This window comes from Larus michahellis, chromosome 12, assembly GCF_964199755.1.
Source record: "Larus michahellis chromosome 12, bLarMic1.1, whole genome shotgun sequence".
NCBI lineage: Eukaryota > Metazoa > Chordata > Aves > Charadriiformes > Laridae > Larus > Larus michahellis.
Window position 1 is genome coordinate 17307165 of NC_133907.1, and position 21160 is coordinate 17328324.

Sequence of the window (21160 nt, forward strand, 5' to 3'; positions counted from 1 at the left end):
CACTTGCACCGCTTTTATTAGCGCTCTTATTAATCTGCTGCCTTTCCTCAAGGTAAGGGAGACAGAAAGGGACCACAATTTTTGAATACATCATTGTATTAAATTAGTGGTCTAGGTGTGGAGGAAACAGCGGCACTGGGAACACAGAACAGACAAGGTTAGAGAGAAAGAGGTTTCTGAAAGATGGGACTAACCATGTTTTTGCCTTACAAAACAGGTAAACAGCCCTCAAGCAATAAGGGAATGTTTTCAAAGAAGGCTGAGAGACCATCCTCCTTTCACAAAGATGATTAGTAAGTGACAGAAAAAGGTGTCCTAACACAAAGACGACAGATAAGAAAAGCAGACTGCACGCTAAAAATAAGGGAGCTCCTGGACCTAGTTACACTTGCATCCTATAAATAACGCCATATGGCACAGAGCTACACTCAGTGATTTTCCAGGCAAATTTCCCCAGAACACTAACGAAGCATCCCGACTTTTTTTATTTTACTCAACTGATATTCAGATATCCACCCCATCAGGGCATAGGTCCTTCCTTTTATCTGGCACGTTCTACTTCACAGCCTGGCTGGCCAGGCTACAGGCTATTGCTCTGGACACACGCTACACAGAAGCTACCCCTGCCCAGGCAGCAGCAGGGAGATGCAAAGCAAGCCAAGGAAGAGATTTTGAAGAGGAAAAACACGCCCAGTTGTGCAATAACATTTAAATCAAAGTTCAAGTGCAAAGGAAATAACTGAACCCCATGGACATGTATTTAAAGCAGCTTTTCATCTACCAGAACACAAATATCCCAAGTCCATTTCCATCCATCGCCTCCAAGGCCACCAAATCCAGCCCCAAAACTCTCAACGTCACACAAACTCACCAACATTTAGGTATTAAAAAAAAACAAAAGAAAGGGACAATGACATCTTGTCTGGACTTATTTGGGCCCAACCCTTACCCCAAGAAGGGAGTGCCGTGCCTTCAGAAGCAGAACACGGCAATGCTACGCTACGACTTCACAGAGGCTCAATAAATGAAATCTAGTAACCTCATTGCAACGTTATAGAGACTGGGATGAAACAGCATTGGCCAGTGATACCCTATTTTTTATGCTTTCTCCAATTTTAACTTCTACTAACTGAGGCAGGTAGTTACTTTAAACGCAAAACCGTATTTCTGTATCCCGGTGTAACGAATGGTATTCTTTATGCACAAATTGCTTGACACAATTTGAGGCAAGTTCAAGATTAAGGAAGAGTTTTTTCGCAAAACCTCTAAGCTGAAGTTTTGGGGGTTTTATTATTAAAGACCTAAATGGAACAAACTCTTGGTTTAACTATGTAAGAGTTTCATTAAACCTTAACAGCCCCCAATCTTTCAGGAAAAATAAAGGTGTTGCTTGCATTTAAAATTAACCTTTTTTCCCCTCATTATTTCTGGATTTGGCACATCCGTGGAAATGAGTGCAGTTCAAAGAGAAAATTACTTACCATTCTCCCTCGTGTAAGAAGGCCCCATGTACGTATCCTGGGAGGAATGAACCTCCAGTCACGTGCATGGAGAAACTGCCCTAGCTCCTCATTTTGATACCAGGTCAAGGCAGCTTGGCACACAGGCACACGCTCAAGCAAACACCCCAAGTGCCAGCATATTTCCGTCAGATCTCAGAGTAATAAGCAGGGGCAGAATAAACATCCCAATGGAGAGAAGTACAAAGAATGGTAATATTCTTCTAAAAATCCCCACACCGCACAAAAATACGTATCTTCAGGAAGAGAGGACAGACAAGTCTAAATGCAAGTTCTCTAGGGCATACACTTCCAAATTTCAGTTTCGAAGTATCTAATTAAAGTTTAAGTAGGAAATAGGGAAGAAGTCTTTCCTTCTTACAACTACACAGGATTCTCACTCTATAAAGTCAAAGGGAAGTGTCAATCTCAGCACTACACCCCTGAAAAGCTGAAAATAGGTTTCCCTCGTCATAATTCTATAGTTGTATAACAGCACCTCTGCTTGATTTTAATGCTCTATACTTAAAAGAGCTAACTCGGGCATTTCTACATCAACAACAGAAGACCAGACTGTTCAAAACATTTTCCCAAAAACTACAGGCTGACAGAAAGGTATGGGGAGCACAACATTTGGTACCTTAAGCAAACCATCCGCCTACCCTAGCCCCACGAAAACTTGTTACCAGCTCCTTGCTCCCCTATTCCGCTTGCATCAATCCCCGTAACAAATGCAGGTACTCACCACGCTGTTGATCTGCGCCTCTTTTCCAGAGGGAATAACCTGCTCCCCTAGACAATTCTTTTAGAACACAGCTAATGTGTTTAAAACCTTGCAATACACTCGAAAACCCCACAAACTAGTCCAACCTAGAAAATCGATCTCAGGAGCAGCCTGCGAAACCTTAGGTGAAAGCTATTCATAGCCCGTGTCCTGAGGTAGCTGACAGTTCTCCGCATTCTGCAATCACAGGCTAGTGCTGGGCTTACTTTTGCCAGAAATATATCTCTGTATTTTCCATTGAGTCATCTCCTCGGAAGGCAGCCAGCCCCCTTTATTCCCAACCATGAGACTCCTTTTCCTCCTATACACTCAGACGCTATTTATCTGATTTTGCCCACTGCCCATCACTGCACCCTTTCCTACTAACGGACATAGAATCTTTTGCCCTAGGTTGTCAGGATCCAACACCAATACAAAGGCGTACATCAAAATGAACTCAGCAATAGGAGAAAAAATGTCCTACCTTCCAGAGCAAATCTCTATAAAGTAGCATGGAAGGCCAAAGAAAACTACCCCCCAAAGTTAGCTCTTAAACTCGACCACTGAGGACAAAAAAATACCAAACTTAGCTGCGTTAGCTAGCCCTATTAACAATTTTTGAAATTAGGTTGTCGATGTTCAGAGCAAAAAAGATGTTCCAACTGTCCTGCTGTAGAAGCCAAGAATTCTTCACACTACAATTTAAACAGTGCACTCCATCTTCTCCTTAGCAGGTTTCTGCCTCCATTCAAGCAATAAAGTCCACCAAAAACCACACAGCGGCTGTGAGGTACTACAGCTCAGCTTCTGTCCTTCCTCTTAGTTCCAAACAGCAAAAGAGAAATGCAGTTCCCAGTAACATGCCAGAAACTGTCCCAGTAAGGGGTCCCATAAAGTGGGATTCAAACCTCCCCAAAGTTACCAACAGAATGCTTGGGAAAGCGAATCCAAAAGCTGCAGATGGGGGTGAGCTTCGCGTGCCAGAAAAACATTTCTGCAGTCAGTGTCACGCCATATCCTTTCACAAGTGAAAACCACCCAACAGAACGCAATGATTACCTTAAAACTCGCAATGAGCACAGATGCCAAGCTATTCTACTGTACTTTGAACTTGTCTTCCCCACAACAAGCAAAAAGTTATCTAGATAGGAAGGGTGGGAGCCTCCCGAAGAACAAAATAAAGAAACCCTAATTTCTTCAAAAAGACAACTATGAAAAGCTCGTGATCTCGGTTCAAGAGCATCACACACTTAAGCCCCTGCATATGCATCTTCTAAGACTTCGGGGGAATTACCAAAGGGGACAGGGAGCTCGCGTAAGAAGCGGTGGCAAAATGAAATAGAGCAAAAAATGCTGACATTTTTTATACGATATGTTTGACCTAACTATTTGAAATGAATAGGAAACTGGATGGAATGGCTCAGAGCAGCTATGTGGGGAATGGTTTCCTGATAATTTACAAACACCTCAGTAAGTAGTTCCAAAGCAGCTTTTATCATCAGTTTTAAGCAGGACAGATAATAGACATTGCTCTAGCTGGAAACAGTTTTCTGTAAAGTTGGTTTAACAAGAGCACACATAAGGAGAACAAACAGATGGCCTTACACAAATTAGAAACTCTGAATTCACAAGCTACAGAAAAAGCTGCGGAATGGACGAATGCAGCTCTCCTTCAAAACAAAAGACTCAAGTAATGATTTTTTTGTTCATCCTATCTAAAGGATCGTATGGTTAAGCCACGCTTCTTCCCAGTGCAGTGAAGTGGAAGAGCACCACCATCCCATGGCAACATTCTGAACATGCTCAGAACCAGGGGGAAACAAAAGAGCCAGATAAAAAGCCACTGATTTTAAATACGTATTCTCTAAAACTAGGAAGTGCTCTAATTTTTAGAAAAATGCAAAACTGCAGGTGACAAGCAAATCCTTAACAGCTTGTATAGAACCGTCCCTCTTCTTCCACTTTCCTTCAATCAAAAAAACCCAACTGTATCAGAAGGCAGTTTTCCACCTATCATAGCAGCCGCTCACCCTGACAGGCTACCTGAAAGAGTTTTATGACAACAATAGATCATTTCATATACAGAACGTACCTGCACATATTTCTACAATAGCTCACACCTTCCGTTGTATTCACCAAAATGTGCGTTTAACCTCCACTTCATACCTGAATCATGAAGTCATTTTCTTCTTTTATTTCACAAACACACCGAACGATCTCAAAATCGCTTTCTTCAACTTCTTCATCAGGGTTTGTGGTTACATCAACATCCTGACTGCAGTCATCATCACTCCAAAGCAAGCTATCCATAGATGACTCACTCAGGGTGTCATCCTCTGTGCAAAAAGTAGATAAAATCCCAAGTTATTACAAAGAGGTCAAATAGCTCTCAAGATTTCATCCCAAGTACACAGACGTACATTTCTAAAAGCATGAGTTCACCGTGTAATTGAAGGAACGTCCAATGTTACTACGTTAGGCAGTGACCTTCAATAAACAGTAAGTTCATTGAAGGTTACTACATAATGAAGTTTTATATTCTCATTAATAGCTCCTTCAAAATATTCCAGCTTAACAGGTTCTGTCTTTAAAATTGTACTGTCAACACACAGTGCCTCAAACCAAAGGCACAAAGTCTCTTTAGACAAGTACGTACAATAAACAAACCCAGATTTATAAATTCAAGTAGGATACATACTAGGTTTTGCAATTTGTATAATTGTGACTTGGTACTTTAAGTGTAGAGCTCACAAAAGAGATAAGCAGGTTCTGTCTTACAAAGCAGTCGATCTCACAAAGTAACATCTCCATTAGAGGAACATTCAGAGTCTACCACAGAATTTAATCCTGCTTCAGAAGAGATTATTTTCATTTAGCCTGCTGTCAAGGACACATTTACCAGTTCAGGGGCAGTGTGCTGCCCCAGGTATTCTTTAAGAATGCTCCCGTGCTACTTAAAGCATCAGTGCATCGCTGTGGATTGATTAAAACTGCCAAGAAAGTCTTCGTTTCACAACACGCTAAATTGAGATACTTAGCTCAGTAACATTAACGCAATGTCTACAGCTTCCTTGAGATAGATTTATAACGTCAGAGGGAGAAGATAAGGATTTTAACTATTTGGGAAATACTCTAATGAGCTGGAGGAGAGTGGAATGTAAATTTTAGTCACTCAAGTAGACTGCGGTCTCTCACCTGTATTGGGAAGAAGTAGTTTGATCACTTAGTGCCTAACACAAGACTGTAGAAATAGAAAAGCCAGTCTGTGGTATAAACTGGATCTTTTGGAAAGACATCTGTTCTCACATGTAAGGGGCTGAGAACCCAATGCATTAGCTATTTTTCATGTTTGAAAAGTTCTTTCCACCTCTGAGATAGGACACTCTTCCCTGAAGTACTCTGGAAGCGACAGGTTATGCTCGCTGCACTTTCGCTCTACACAAAAAGTAGTTTTACTTACACCAGATCTTATTTATCTGGCATGGCTTTTATTGTTAGTACAAGTTCTGCAGATGCAAAAAGCAGCAAAGCAATTGTGTAACGAATGAAATAAACCTGTTTTCAATACTTTTCACCACTTTCAGTATCTGTGAACTGATCAAAAGAAGTCTCAGCAACTGGTAGCCGAGTTACTAAACTGCCATTGTGTTCTATGGTCAATATGCCCCAAAAACACAGCTGATGAGACTTGCAGAACACGTTTTAAAACATTATCACCATCTGTGCTTCAGTAGTTATTAATGTTTCCTCTTTGCTGCACATAGTGGAATTAACTGAAGTTAATTTTTACCTTTTACCTAATACCAAACAATAAAAGTTGTGTGAAAAAAAATAATCAAACGGTCACCAACAGTGTATCTGTACAACAGGGAATTTGAGGTTTCTGTATGTAATCAAGCTGTCATACATTTCCCATTTCCTTCAAATTTGTGAGCTTTAATAACAACTGAAAGATCAAAATGTTTGTCTTCCTTTTTTATTGTACCAGCTTGTCACAGTAAATAGCAAGGATGGACCAAGATATTAAAAATTATGAAAGCTGGCTCACAGCAGCCACATTATGAGCTGTTTATGAAGTACTATGAAGACACTAATAAATAGCTACCCAAGAGCTTCTCATCATTATGAAGCTCAGAAAGTCATTATAAGCATGTATCATACTCTATGTAACTACATCTAACCGACATCAGTGGTCTCAAACAAAACACACACACTTGTGTAAAACTTGCACAGCATCTATTTTTAACTCTGAATGAGTTATTACTTTGTAAAAACCTTTGGAAATATGAAAATTTGAATTACTGAAGTCTGAGCATTGTTATTATAGAGTTAATACAGTGCTGCAAAAAGGCGCAAAAATCAGTTTGAGTTCTGAAACATGGGCAACGGTCTTAAAGCTTCTGTGAAGGTGAAGTCAAAGCAAAAAGCAGCAACATTGAGCCCTGGCAAGTGAACTTGTTCAGCTTCTTCAGGCAGGGGAAAGGAAACACGCACAGAGTTACGCATAAGAGCAGCCAAATTTACATCATGAGTACCAGCTTTAGTGTGTATTAGTGCAGCTCGCACATGTACTGGTAATGAAAGACAGAATCAGCAAACCATAGAGGAGAGTCATCTTACCATTTGTTTTTGATCTTCCTCTGTGCTGTCCAGAATTAGAGCAGTGTAGCAACGTGCTTGGGTGGGCAGATGATTTATTTGAAGAAAGACATTTTGTGACAACTGATTTTTCAGGAGAAAGCTCCTGTGAAACATCTGTATTTTCTTCACTGCCAGAGTATTCTGTAAAATTGTAAGAAGGGCTATTATTAGAAATCTGTGGTTAAGTTAATAGAAATAAAACCCGGCACCATGAATGCCCACAACAGGCAGGCATAATTCACTGCGACGCTTCCCACTTCAGTACGTGGGGACTCTAGGACTCCACTATGCTCCTGCTGCTGAAAGATTTGCAAGCTTTCTGGGGGCAAGAAAGTTATCGTCTGAACCAGGAAATTCTTACGCGGCTTAGTCATCCTTCACTGCTGACATAAGTGAGGAAGGCTGAAAAAACTGATTACTTAAACCTAACTGTTCTTCAGGGTGAATATGTCTACAAAGGCTTTTGCATTCCAGGCCCTTCTACATGAGCACTGCTAGCTGGAGACCTCTCCCTCGCACCCCACTGTCATTCCCATGGCTGCACACATTCCCTCATCTCAACAGACTACAAAGCGGACAGAAAGCATGTCTGGAGAAGAGTATGCATGGAACAGGACGCCTGGGTGGAAAAGAAAAGCCTCAGTCGGGAACATGTGGAGAAGACGCCTAGAACTCTATGAAGTACCCACTCATCACATCCCCCACCGTATATAAATCGAGGCGCTCTGCAGTTGCAAGCGGTACCCTCCAACCAGTTATCTGGAGAAACCTTCAAAGTTCCTGGACTTTGAAGAACCACAAGGGTAACATCAAAAATAAGGCAAGCAACGTTTTAAAACCCAAGAGCAGACGGACAAGCAGTTTGCAGGTACTATTTGTTCAACCAGTATATAAGTTTACAAATTATACTTTACATATTATCCATTATATTTGGGGGCACCACATAATCAGAAACTCACTAAAATTACTTATTTCAGTGCAATTCTGAGTCAGTCTGCCTGTGGTACTTTCTTCCCCTCTACTCTCTCATGACAGCTTGCCCTGTCTCTTCGTGACAGCAAACGAAAAGGGAAGGTAATTTCTTCCCCCGTCTCAGGAACTCCTCCGTAAGGAGCTCTAGTTTAACAAATTACGCGTGCCAGATTGCAGTGTGCTGCATTAATGACCCTAGACATCCGCCAATGGCAGAAAAAGCTGCCATGCTTGATCTGTAACCGTTTCACTAGAGAAATCTTTCAGAATCAACTGCGATTTTTAGAAGCGAAGAGTCCTATCACCCATAACACCTGGGCCTACATAGCAGTTCAAAGTGGAAAGCGGCCCGAGGAAAGCATTGTCCAGCCTCTGTAGATGAAGTCAACAAAGACAACATATTCCTCCTACAACCCCATTAAAGTATGTGGGATAGCAGTTATGAGACATAAGAGAGGGACACAGCATGAGGTATAGACTTTAAATCAGGCTTTTACTTTACCTCCTCAGGAGAAGAGAGATTTATCCTTTAGGAAAAAAATTTAGGATGCGACAGGTTGAATAGAGCTCAATGTCACAGCCTCTAAAATGCCATGCTAACTGAAGAGGTAAGATACGAAGTTAACGGCAGAAAAAGAGGACCCATCAAGATTTCCAGTCTTCATTGTTCATACAGGAGCCCCAAAACTAACTCATACAACTGAGAACATCTGGTACATGGGGAACTTGGTAACAAATCAAGGGGACCCGTGGCCTCTGTAACTGGGTAAAACTTGCATACAAGTACACTTCCTAACGAAAAGCTAGACTGAAAGATTGGCGCACCTCAACCAGGAAATAAGTTATCTTGCCAGTCACAATTTAATATTAACCACTTAATAAAATCAGAACTAACAGATTAATGAAAAAAAGCAGCCTTATGTGCAACACCCACTCTTAAGAGAATGGAACTGGGTAACAAGCAAAACCTAGTAACGAAGCCATTCTCCTCTACAGAAGAAAAAAGAGCTTTACCACACTGAGTTCTCTTTTTCTTTTTTTTCTTTTTCTTTGACTTGGACCTTCCACAGTCTCTGGATTTTCTTTCTTTGTTCTTCTCATGTTCTTTAGCAGCTGAAATTAGACAACATTCCAACTTAATTTTTAAGATATATACACATTTATTCTACTAATTAATTTTCTTAAAGACCTCCACATTTTCTTTGAACGATAAGAGCCAGTTCACTGTAAAAAACAATAAGAAAACTTACTTGTAAGAATCCCCAGCTCTCATAATTGGAATGGTTTAAGTCCTAATTTTATTGTCCCATAATAAAATTACAATAGCATGTGGGAGAAACCAACTGTACACCAATGCCTATTTGCTACTTACCCGCTTTAGAAATTATTAAAAAAGAAAATACTGGGGGGATTTGTTATATCCATTTTCTAAATTATTATGGCTGAACATTTCAATAGTATTGTGACAGACATCTGACAAGAACAAAACCACAAGCCCCCAAACTCTAGTACAGTTCCTCAGTCAAATGTTTTGTTTTCATTGAAAATGGAGTAACAACTGTTTCAATTGGCTTTAACTGCTATTCTCTAGCCACCCGTTCTCCATCCTATCTTTAAGGGAATAAAACCCCACCATAGTTTTTGAATTATTAGGCGATATCAAGTCCATCCTCAAAGCGTGCTTCCAGAGCACCTCCCATGAAGTACAACCCCACGGCAAGGTAACATGTACCAACCCTTGTTTTCCATATCCTAGCATTTGTTTACAGTCCTGTCTTTCAGATTTAGGTCTCTGCAGCAGGTTTTCTAGACTCCTATGCAGTTCCTGAGGTAAATTATCCTTACTCAGACAAGACTATAGGTGCAATCACAAAATCTATTACGGAAGGATGCCCTGCATCTCAAAAGGGCTCTGCTCCCAGAGTACATAGCTGATTAAGCCACTTACCATCCCATTTAGAAACCTGTTTCAATTTCTCATTCTTGATATCAGAATAAGCACCTAAAGACACTCTATACTGTAAGAAACCTTCTCCCGCACAAAACATTTAAGGACCCTAGCTGGTCTGTAACCATTCATGAAGCAAACCAGCAATACCAGTGTATTATGTTAACCTCTTCCATACACGCCAGTAGTAAACTCCCCAGTTCATGATGTGAACTGTATTTATGGTACAAACAGCTCACTGAGAAGCTGTAAATCTCAGTCACATTTTACCAGCTGTGATGAGCACGCAGGAGACATGATCACTAGCTCCTCCTCCTGAGAGTCTGCCCTCTGTCTCCCCATCCTCTTAGCCCTTGAACATCTCCTGCTGTTTTGCCACTTATGTTCCTCTTCTGGCACATCATTAGTGATGGCTGCTAAAATTGTGCATTGCCAGCAGCCACGTTAACTGCTGACACGGATGGCAGTCTGCCATAACAATTACATGTCCTTCAAAGGCAATACGACTGGCAGCACAAAGGACAAAACCTCCCCTCCGTTACCATTTGTTGAGGGGGTGGGTTTAAAAAAAAAAAAAAAAGAAAGAGGGTTTCGTTTCATATTAAGGTCTCAGCACAGAGCTTCCAATTCCTCCTTACTTTCTTTTGTCTTCCTCTCCTAGTCCTCCAGTACCATTTCCTTCTCCCTGCTCATACACAGCGATGCAAGTAAGTTCTGCCATTTTATTCTTCCATAAGGACAAAGAGAGAATAAGGCCAACAGAGGAAAATCTTACCTCTTTTCATTTGGGAGTTGAAATTTGCATGGTCAGATTGTCTGATTTGTTTTAAGATACTGAGAGCACAAAGAATGCTACTTCAGCCAAGCCACTATCAACATATCCGTGATAAATATGTTAAAAAAAATGGTCACTTTGTTCCACGCTTTTTCCCCTTGAGCTTGCCAGTATGTCTTTTAAAAATCTGAAAAAATCCAAGCATTTGCAAATTTCTGCATACAGCTACTTTCTTAAATGCACGCCTCAGTTAATGCAGGATATTTTTTCTTAAAAAAAAAATAATAAGTCTGTAAAGAGTATTATAAAAGGGACCTTCCAAAAAATCACGTCTGAAGAATCATTGTCTCACATTGTTTCTTGTAAGTACTTCGAAGTCTTGAAGGCTAACTAGTTCTCACTGAAAAAACCACCAGATAAGGAGGCTACCTAGGTTAGGAGCATCCTCATAGATTCACACGATCAACGAGAAAGGTAAACTGCCTTATATAATCCTAAAAATTCATCACAACACAACTGCATTTTTAAAAAGGGGCAAAAACGTAAGACCACCTAAGCCCTCTCAATTTCCTTGGACAGCAGAGAGACTGATGAAGACCAAGTACTTGGTCACATCCTCCACCACCACCGTGGAAGTTTACACCACTCTGTGTGCCATACTCGCAAGTAAGAAACGTCCAACTGACTCAGCCCAACGAAGAGACACTAGCGGATCTCACTGAGACCTTCCAACAAGGGAAGGCAGCAAAGGATGGCCAAGAATAAACAGCGGTGGTAAGTTCTGACTGACTACTACGACCAACAGAACAATGTAGTGACAGGCAAGTAAGGTGATCTTCCCAAGACTATCTCCAGAACAAAGATCACACCCGGCGCAGACACAATAGCCTAAGCACAGATTTTTTTTGCATTTTCCTCATCACCGTGACTCAAGTTCTGACCACGTGCCCGAAGGGGAGTGGTGATGTAGTAAACCGAGAGGTATGCTGGAAATCATTTATATATAAAAAAATATTTAAATATATGTATTATTTTTATACGTGTGTGTATATACACATACAGGTACCCTGCCACTTGTATGGCTGTTATCCACATGTACTATAGCAGATTCCAGTATAAACAGGGCTTACACTACACTACTGAACAAAGTCATGAAGTAAAGTTGTTGAGAGATGTCAGCAAGGACTACTGACTACCAGAAGCAGTCAAATGCTACTAAAAAATAAAAACCACACAAAAGAAAAGATTAGGTCATCCTGCCCCCCCCCCCCCTTTTTTCTTTATTAAGTTTAGGTAGCTCAACAAGTTTAGGATTACTTAAAATACTTAATGCTTTGTACAACCAAGAGTTGAATAGAATTAAGACACATGTATCAAACAAGCAAAAAATAAGCAAGAATCCTTTCATGCCATTAAATACTTCAGTACTTTTCACATCCCCAAAATATTACACATTGGCTGGGAATAATAAACCCCAATGCATACAGCAAGAAAACTTGTAAAATTCCCTATACTGAATCTTCATTTGAAACTACTGCAAAGAAGCAATGACAAAAACACCACTTACATTTTACACTGTACATTCATAAACAATTAAACTCTCTAAAAGAAGGTATGCAGAATACTTTCTACCAATATTATCAGTTCCGCACAAGGCTTAAAACTTTTCCAAGACTTTTTCAAGTTTAACTTTTTCATGTTAAACTAAAGAGGCGTACCATTTTCAACCTTTTTTTTTTCTTGAGGCTTCCGCAGTGATCTCGCTATGTGGTTCTTGGTTTGTTCTCTAACAGAATGTCGGTGACTATTTAATGCACTTACAGGAGCTGACGTTCTTCTCTTTTCTATTTTTTCATCTCTACATGGGGTACTCCTTAGGGCTATGTGTAGAGGACCATCTACAAAGAGAATAAAGATGAAGTCCAAACTTTAAATTCTTTCAAAATCTAAGTCTACTTCACCAGCAGCAGCTCTGGTAGTCCATGTGGAGCATTTCTGATCAGACACACTGATCAACTCACGAGTGGATCATGGAAAAGCTTTTAAACAGAACCTGATTTAAAGGCTAAAACCCGTAATGCTTTTGTTGGCTTGTTAGTTTTTGTGGGTTTTTTGGTTTTGGTTGTGTTTTGTTGTTTTTTTTCTTGCTCTATTCTTCCAGAAATACTGTGGCTTTGAAGAAAGATGCAAAGAAAACAGTTCAGTTTGGCAGAGATACAGCTCAGGTAATCTTTATTGTTATTTCCTTTGAGAGAAAAGGGGTCCTGTTGATTTAATTAGAGGAACCACAGTCTGTTCTCTAAAGCATGCTTTGTAATGAGGTATACAGAAGTGGCATAGAGAAGACCTGCACACCTAAGGAAGGGAGCTTTTTAAATAGACACCACTGAAACACCAGGTTTTCAACTGAGTGAGATGCAAGAATTCAGGATCACTACCTAAAATTCACAGGAGTCATGAGATACAGACAGGGCTTCATCTGAGATTCCATTTACTATTTAAGTCAGGTTAAATAGTTCTCATCTTCCTAACTACAGCTAGCAACTCCTACTGAAAGACTCCTGGACATGGAAAAAGAGAGGTGAAGCTGATGAAAGCTACGGCTGCATGGCATGTAGGACAACCAGACTGAACGAGACAAGTACATCGCCATTTTGGAGTATGACATCAAGCACCTTGGTCAATGAGCCCCCATAGTCAAGGTGACAGCTTGCTGACTTTCATCAAGAACATCCAATTCTATCCTCAGAAGTGTCTAAAGTTCAGCGGACACAAAAGGCAACTTCCTTCTTGTCTGAAGACTTACATGCCAGCCAGATTGTCACTGGGAAACCTCTAACTAAATGTTAGGTACTGTGAGTCATAAAATGACTGAAGACAGAAGGAAGACAGTCCAAAAGAGCTTAGGAGAAGAAATGGTATCAAGTACTCTGCCCTGACCAACATTTCAAGTTGAAGCTATAACAAGGCACATTAAGACATGTCATTATGGAGCTTTCAGAATCAAGTGTATTTCTTCAGGCAAACGAAGCTCCAAGATACAGAAATCTGAAGGTGATGAGATGACTTTTTCCCTGGGCCTCTCACTTGGAAGTTGCATTAGAACTTAAAAAAAAAAAAATTAAGAATAGGAGCCATTCGTAACTATTTCTGTAACCAAATGGTTATCCTCTAGTCACCCGCCACAGTGCTTCACGGCCACGAGAGAAGAAAGAAATTACACCAAACCCCAAATTTCCACACAAGACTGTCTCAAAGGCACCTTTTGTCTAGTCAGGCAACTCACTGTTGCCTTTCCCTGGCCACTTCTATACCTCAAGAGCAGCAAGACTGTAGAAAGCAGCACGTTTTGCCCATGAAGAATTACCAAAACCAGAAGATACTCCTTGATAAGATACCACAGTATGCGTATGGCCTTCCATTTTCAACAGGACTAACTTCTCCTCTTGCAGGAATAACTATAAAGAGCGGTTTTTTGTTGGGTTTGGGTTTTTTGGGGGTGGGTGTGTGGGTGTGTTCTGGGTTTTTGTTTTGTTTTTTGTTTGGTTTTTTTTTTGGTTTTTTTTTTTTAAATACAGGTCTGTTCTTGTAGGAATTCTTGCTAACAGAAATTGCTCATCTGAGGACTCCCACGATTAGCGGGTTGAACTAGACATCATCAGTTCATACAGACAAAACTTTTTCCCATGATACATGGTAGCTGAAAAATAAGATTGAGGTACTTCATAACCTGTTTGGGAACACTAGTGTCCTAAAAAACTTTCTGAAATGCAAACTGTTTGTAGCAGTACAGAGTGAGAAGTCATATAAAACAAGCCTTTCTTGAACTTTCCCAATTGTCTACCTTCCTGCATTAAGCTGCAAAAATATTTACAGAACACCATCTCAGGGAACCCCAAAATTACAATAAAAAAAATCTATACAAACCAGACAACCTTCATTTAGGCGTCTTAACTTTTCCCACTCCCAGAAGCTCAACTCAACTTCATGAATTAACATTTGAAGAACCTCCAAGGCCACCTTGATCCCACCAGTCTTTCAAAGAGCACAAGGCATGTGACATTCCTGTGGACTGAGATCTGTGTTCCCAGACCCTTGCTGGAACAAAATCGTAGTCCATGTCCTTTTTTTTTTTTTTGTTTTAGCTTTGCAACACTGAAGTTTAAGGAGATTTTTGCCAAGAATATGTCGTATCTTTTATGAGACATAAGGGTTAATACATCTCTGTAAGATTTTTCAGCCACCAGTTAACACCATCTTGGGGGAGTTCAAGAGTACTCTATCATATGCTGGATGTATTTTTCTTCAAAAACTGACAAAAAATAGTTATCAAAAAATAACATGTTAAGTCTTGAAACACCGTTTGTTCCACTGACAGAAGAGTTGAGAGGGTCTATGAGTCTTTGTGCACTCTGCAGGAGTTTAGACTAAATTTAATAAGGAGATTAAAAAAATTGGAAAGCTATCCTAAACTTTTGGAAAAGTAACATTAAAATTTGCGCCATGAAGACACAAACTTGTAAGCCTTCCACATTTAGTGTTCTGTTCCTTCTCAATACAACATTTTCAAGTGTAACTCAGACAGGCCGATTCACAAAATTACTCCCAAAAGAACAAAGAACAATTACTTACCATAACCAACCACAACCAAGAACTTGTATTTAGCCATGTGCCTTTAGAACTTGCACATTTGCCAAGGTCAGACTTTCTTCATTAGCACCACCTGCAGAGCTTTCATCCTCCTGACTCCCTTAGCCAACCTTCACTCTCCAGAAGGATTCCTACTCCCCTGCCTCCTCCCGATCACAGGAACTTCTGATTTGCAGTTTCAAGAAAAGCCAACACAGAGCACCTAAATACACCGTGTTTACATAGACAACACCCTCAACTTTTGTTAGTGCTATAACTACCTCCTCCTGCAAGTCACTCGTCCGTGTAAGCATTCTGCTGAGACAACCAGGCAACAAGACAACTGTAGTACAAGTCTCTAGCGAACAGCAGGACTATGCTCATAGAGAGCCCTATTGGGAAGTGCACAGGAGACTCCTATGCATTTCCTAAAGCTGTCTATGCAGGTCCCATGAGGACACCCACACCTGTCTTACAGGGATATCCTGAGGTGGAACACAGGTGGCAAAGCAGCTACAACTTCCACACGTTCCTGCTTACAACCAACTCAAAAATCAAAACAGATATCAGTACGCTTTAATACCTTTATGATCCAGAATATCTTTGATCATCACGAGAATTACACGATTCTCTACAAATAGACCACAAAAGTCCTCCTGGCATCCAGGGCAGTGAACAGTTGGAGTTAAACACCAGCAGATTAATTTCTAGCTCAGATGATGCCAAATACCACTAAGACCAGCAGATACATTCATAAAATACTGGAGTTGATGAGGATTGTTGATTAACTGCCCACATCCTTCTTCCACAGAGTTCTTCAGACCTCCCTTCTCTAAGCCTGGGAAAAGTATCCTCTTCCATATAAAGAGCTGATCCAGAAGCAGTGAAGGATCTTAGAAACTAACAAATACAGACCTGAGAGATGAAACCACCTCAACCACGTAGAAACCAGAAGGACGAGACCCCTTTTTTTCCTTTACATGTATTCCTGGCATCAAGACACTTACACATTAACATGACACGCTGTAACTAACTCTGAGTAGGCAGAATTTTCTCATAATGGTGTCATGTACAAAAATTTAAACCTACTGACAAAATGCATACATCTTCAAGGTCTGAGGTGAGGTGCATCATCTGTGCAAGCGCTGAAGTCTGGCGCAAGTTGACTTTCAGATTCCAGAAAAATTGTTCACATGTTACAAAGGCATGAACTATATTTTGTTGAAATTTGTCCAAATGAAAAGATGTTACTAAAAAAATTAAAGCCACTAATTCAGAAAGACTCAAAGTCAAGAAAGAGACAGTTCAGATGTTCAAATAAGGAGTTGCAGGTACAAGAACGAAATGAAGCTATTCCACGTCTCCTGGAGTGGTCTAGGTCAGGAAACAACAAACTTGATTAAAAATAACCTTTTGCAGGCACTTCACATAAAACAACATGGACAGACAGATATATCTGAAAGAGAAAACTGTCACCTTGGAGGAAATGGTTTACAGGAAGTGTTTGTAGGGCACAACTCACAGTATGGGATGATGTACTCCAACAGTAAGCTAAGCGACTGTGCAGAGAAAGAGAAGGGACAACAAAGAAAAAGGCCTATCTTAAGGTTAATGCGCATGAACATGGAATGTGGCTCTACTCCTTTTTTATTACAGCAATCAGCAAGGAACTAACTGCCAAAAGTTATTAACAGATACTACACCACGTTTAATTTTCAAATGATAAAATTTGATAGAACACCTCAATGTGAACTGTCAAAAACTCAAACAACTCTTTCCTGCAAGACAGACTCTGAGAAGCCATCTGCAGCCTGTGCTCAAAAAGCTTGTTTTAAGCTTATGCGTCCACATACGCTCGCGCAAGTCTCGATTCTCCTCTTTAACAGAAGGGCTGCAGGGGGCTTTATAATGCACCTGCAGGGACGCAGTGAAACCTGAGAACTGAGGGCAGAAATGCCCGCAGCTCCTACATTCCCACAGGACACAAGATCAACTGCCTTACTCCCTATAAAGACGATTCTTTTGGTAAAGACCAAATAGCGGCACTACTCATGGAGGTAAGTATTATAACATGGGGCTGGGGGGAAAAGAACTGTTTCATCGTAATGACCTCACAATATTTCATGATAATTTAAAGAGAATTATTGCCCGAACGCATCCAGTAGCCATTTAAGTCTGTGTCATTCTGTCCAGAGTAGTAAGACATATCTTAAATACAAGCTTAGGCAATGGTAGTTCCTTCCCCTCTGTTCAATGAAGAGTCGCTACAGAATTTAGAGAGAGATGTGTCAAATTTGACACTGCAAAGGTAAGATCCTTCTTAGGGAAAAGGGAGAGACAGGACAAATCAGTTCCACGTTAACCTTTCCAGCTCACTCAAGTTTTGAAGCCAATACCAAGTGGCACGCTTTACATTTCAGATGTTGACATTTCAGAGAGTCTCCACTTCAGCGTGAAGTAATTATACTTAAATTGTTCCTTTCCTGCGTCCCGCAACACGGTCATTGAAGACCACTTACATCCATCTTCTTTTTTATGTGTTGAAATCCCAATTCTAAGGACTACAAAGAAAAGGTTTTGCCGCTGTTCTGAATATTGCATAGTTTTCTAGAACTTTAGGGCACAATAAGTGTTTTCACTTTAAATCCAGCAAACAGTCGACCCCCACCATTTATGTATTTTACATTAATGTGTAGCAGAAACAGTAAACAGAAACAGTGAAGCCCCAGAACTCCAAAATACAACTTGTGAGATACGGACTTAAATATGGTAAAACTTCTAAAGCAACAGTATCTCCAAGCCTATGGAATAAGACGACTCATAATTTCTAAACTCTTATCTGTTAGAAATTGCCACCTTTTCTTAAGCACTAAACCCCATGTAATATAGTTAAGTATAAAAAAAAAGGACATTTCTACCAAAAGGTAAAGTGATTTAAATATATTCATTTTGAACAGGAAAATTTTTGCTCACAAAGAATTGTAAAGATGAAAAGTAAACCCACCACATACCATACTTAAGTATTCAAAAGCCTTCACTCTCACTAAGCAGTACATCCTGAAAAGTCTTTTAAAAAGATGATATAAGAGCATTCAGCAGACACAGAGAAAGTCTTGCTTAGCAGGCTGTCTTCATATACATGCCGTTAAGAACGGAAGAGACACTTGCAAAAAGACAGAAGAATAAAACACACAATGCAAGAGTATGAGCTCATAAACCCCATTAACTCTACTTCAGAATGTGTCGTACCCCCACAACAAAAATTAAAAGAATTAAGAACACATTGAGTTAAAAACCAAGTGGCACTCAGTATCAGATATATGATATCACTAATATATAATGACATTACTTTTCCTGATCAAGAAAAACCTTACTGTAGCTCCATCATAGCAGGCTTTGACAGCGAAGGTGACTTGAAAACTTTACGGTCTGCCTTCCACCTGGTGCACAGCTCAACAGCTGCCGGCACGACCCAGGGGCTACCTGCAGGGATACGCTACGAAGCGCATCACCGAAGCAATCCGGGTTAAAAGCAGCCATCCACAAATGGGGAATGAAAGGGGTAAGGGCTTAAAATGAGCAAATACGGTTACAGCTCAACATTAAAGGATTACCTGCCAAGCGCAGCCAAGATGACGACATCAAACCAATTGTGTGCACTTGGGGGAAAGGATAAATGAAAGGGTCAAGCTCTTGAGTCACTAGTCAGTTCATTCAAGACAGTCACAGGAAAACTTCTCAAACCGAAACAATTATGCAGTTACAAACAGCAGAATAGAAGGGGTTTTTTTAAGGAAAAGCACATGACAAGCAAGCAGCCTACTTTGATCACTGCGCAGCTGCTAGCAGCCATTCTTCACAAAGCGCCTGTCTCAGGTGTGTTTGTCAAGGCAGTATTTCGGTTTCTTTTAAGCTGCACGCAAAGTATAACACGCTGTCTTGGTTTGAGGCACATCCTAATGCATTTAAAGAAAAATCTTCCTCTATGTAATCAAATCTTACGCCTTTGCATCACTCAAAGTTACAGACGTATTTGAGGTATAGAAGTTTGCATGAAGTAGCAGTATGTTAAATTACACTTATCGTGTCAGGAACAGGCAGTAGCACCTCAAATGGAGAAACTTTGCCAGGCACATTAGGAAAAGCAGACACGAAGCAAAGTAAGGCTAGATATATTCTGCTGTAGTGAGCTGCTGCTCACTGAACAACTTGCAAGACTTTGCAATTCTTAAACAAGTGTTAATGAAAGATCAAACACAAAGACAAAAAACCACCAGGGAATTCAGCAAAGAGAAAGCTGAATTTTATAAGACAGGCTCAATCAGAAGACAGAAGAGATGACAATTTTCATGGACCTGCAGTACAAAGAGAAGCAGTCCACAAGAACAAAGTTTGGACAGGTTAGCGGCAACACCGCAGTTTGCAACTAGACCTAAACCGCCGCCCTGATGTATGCAAGACACTAAGAAGAAAGTGCTTCAGAGAACGAGACAGTGAAAGAGATGTTAATGGGATTCTGAAGGCTGCAAAGCAGTTATAACTTAAGCATTCATTTTTTCCCTAACCATTAAGTTTTCACCCCTTTCCACTACCTATCAGTCACCTGAGGATATTTTTCAATTACAGCTGTAGCAATTGCATTTGTTAAATACTAGGACTTTTTTGCCCACAGGCCCAGCACTGAGAACGGTAAATACTGCAGCGATTGGTACAGGATTTCTAGCCAAGTACACTCTTGAAGTCAGACCATGAAGCGTAAAGACCAAGTAAGAAACAGGAGAGAACTGGAGTTACCCAGACTGTTTTCTTAATATAGAAAAGGACAAATGTCTTCAAACAATGCTATTTAGATATTTGTCAAGCCGGGGGAGGGGGGGAAGTGGCAGAAACTTGGGGAACTGTAGTTTTGAAGAGCAGAGGTTTAATACTCAAGTGAGTTGTTACAAAGGAATCAGAGAAGCTGCACAGTCAGCTCATTACAGACCATGATCTGTATCTCTAGATGAGGGAGTTTGTTTTACAGAAGATAAAACCGAATAATGTTTACACATATTATGCTTCTTCTCCACAATGAAATCTGCTAAGATGGAGCCCTAAAGAGACTCCTTCAGCCCAACAGAAAATCGATTTCTGCTCTTTCCTGCTTCTCCTGCCTGCTGCTGCTTAAAAAAGGAAGAGATCAGCAACATACTTACACAGTAAACCAGCTGTGGTCCGTCCTCTTTTTGACCTTTCTTGATTAGCTTTTTCAGAAGCCAAAGAAGCTCTGGTTTGAATATTTCGTTTTACAGGGTTCTGCTGTGATTCTGCAGCCTTCTCCACTCCATGAAAGTATTTCATGTGATAATGCAATAACTTGGCTTTGCGGAAGGATTTTGAACAGTCCAAGAACTTGCATCTAAACTTGTGATCTTGATCAACAGTTGCAGCTTTTTTTGATGCAAGAAAGTTTGCTCTCCTACAAGGTTTTGTTACTGGAAGAACAAAACAGATAAATTCCCCCATGCATTTGCTATATTTATCAAATGGTTTCCTAAACTTAAAACAACAAAAAAGTTAAGAAACGGGCATGCATTCAAACATGTTAGCTATGAAATGCTAAAAATAAAATGTTAATGCTGTATCTGCCTTTAAGATTAATAGCTTTTAAGGGAAAACTCTGCCCTCTTAAAAATCAGTTGTCGACGCCGGTGCTTTTATGAATGAGTTACCAGAAAACAACATTTTGCCTCCTTGAGTCCCTTGCCCAACTGCTAATATCACTGTATATAGTCCTACTACAGACATAAGACTGAATTACAGAGAAGAGTGTGTACTTCCGTCAGAACACTGGATTATGGTCTATCAAGTATTGGTTTAATTTTTTATAACTGTTCACGTCTTTGGTGAATGCGCTCTCCAAGGAAAGCGGTTCTGCTTCTTTGCTTGTAATC

General features: G+C 40.3%; 1 protein-coding gene across 12 annotated transcripts in view; it reads right to left on the reverse strand.

The window, feature by feature from the left end:
- The window catches only part of PHF20 (PHD finger protein 20), a 69727-nt gene that overhangs the window by 13959 nt on the left and 34608 nt on the right, over positions 1-21160 (reverse strand). For 6 of the 12 annotated variants that reach the window (XM_074605298.1, XM_074605301.1, XM_074605290.1 and 3 more), the window contains 5 exons: positions 20423-20701; positions 12317-12496; positions 8890-8988; positions 6883-7044; positions 4429-4598 (listed from right to left, as the gene is read on the reverse strand). In XM_074605298.1, the coding sequence (XP_074461399.1) occupies positions 4429-4598; positions 6883-7044; positions 8890-8988; positions 12317-12496; positions 20423-20701 (890 nt within the window). The remainder of the gene's footprint in view (positions 1-4428; positions 4599-6882; positions 7045-8889; positions 8989-12316; positions 12497-20422; positions 20702-21160) is intronic. The other 6 variants (XM_074605295.1, XM_074605294.1, XM_074605293.1 and 3 more) reach the window with 3 other exon arrangements.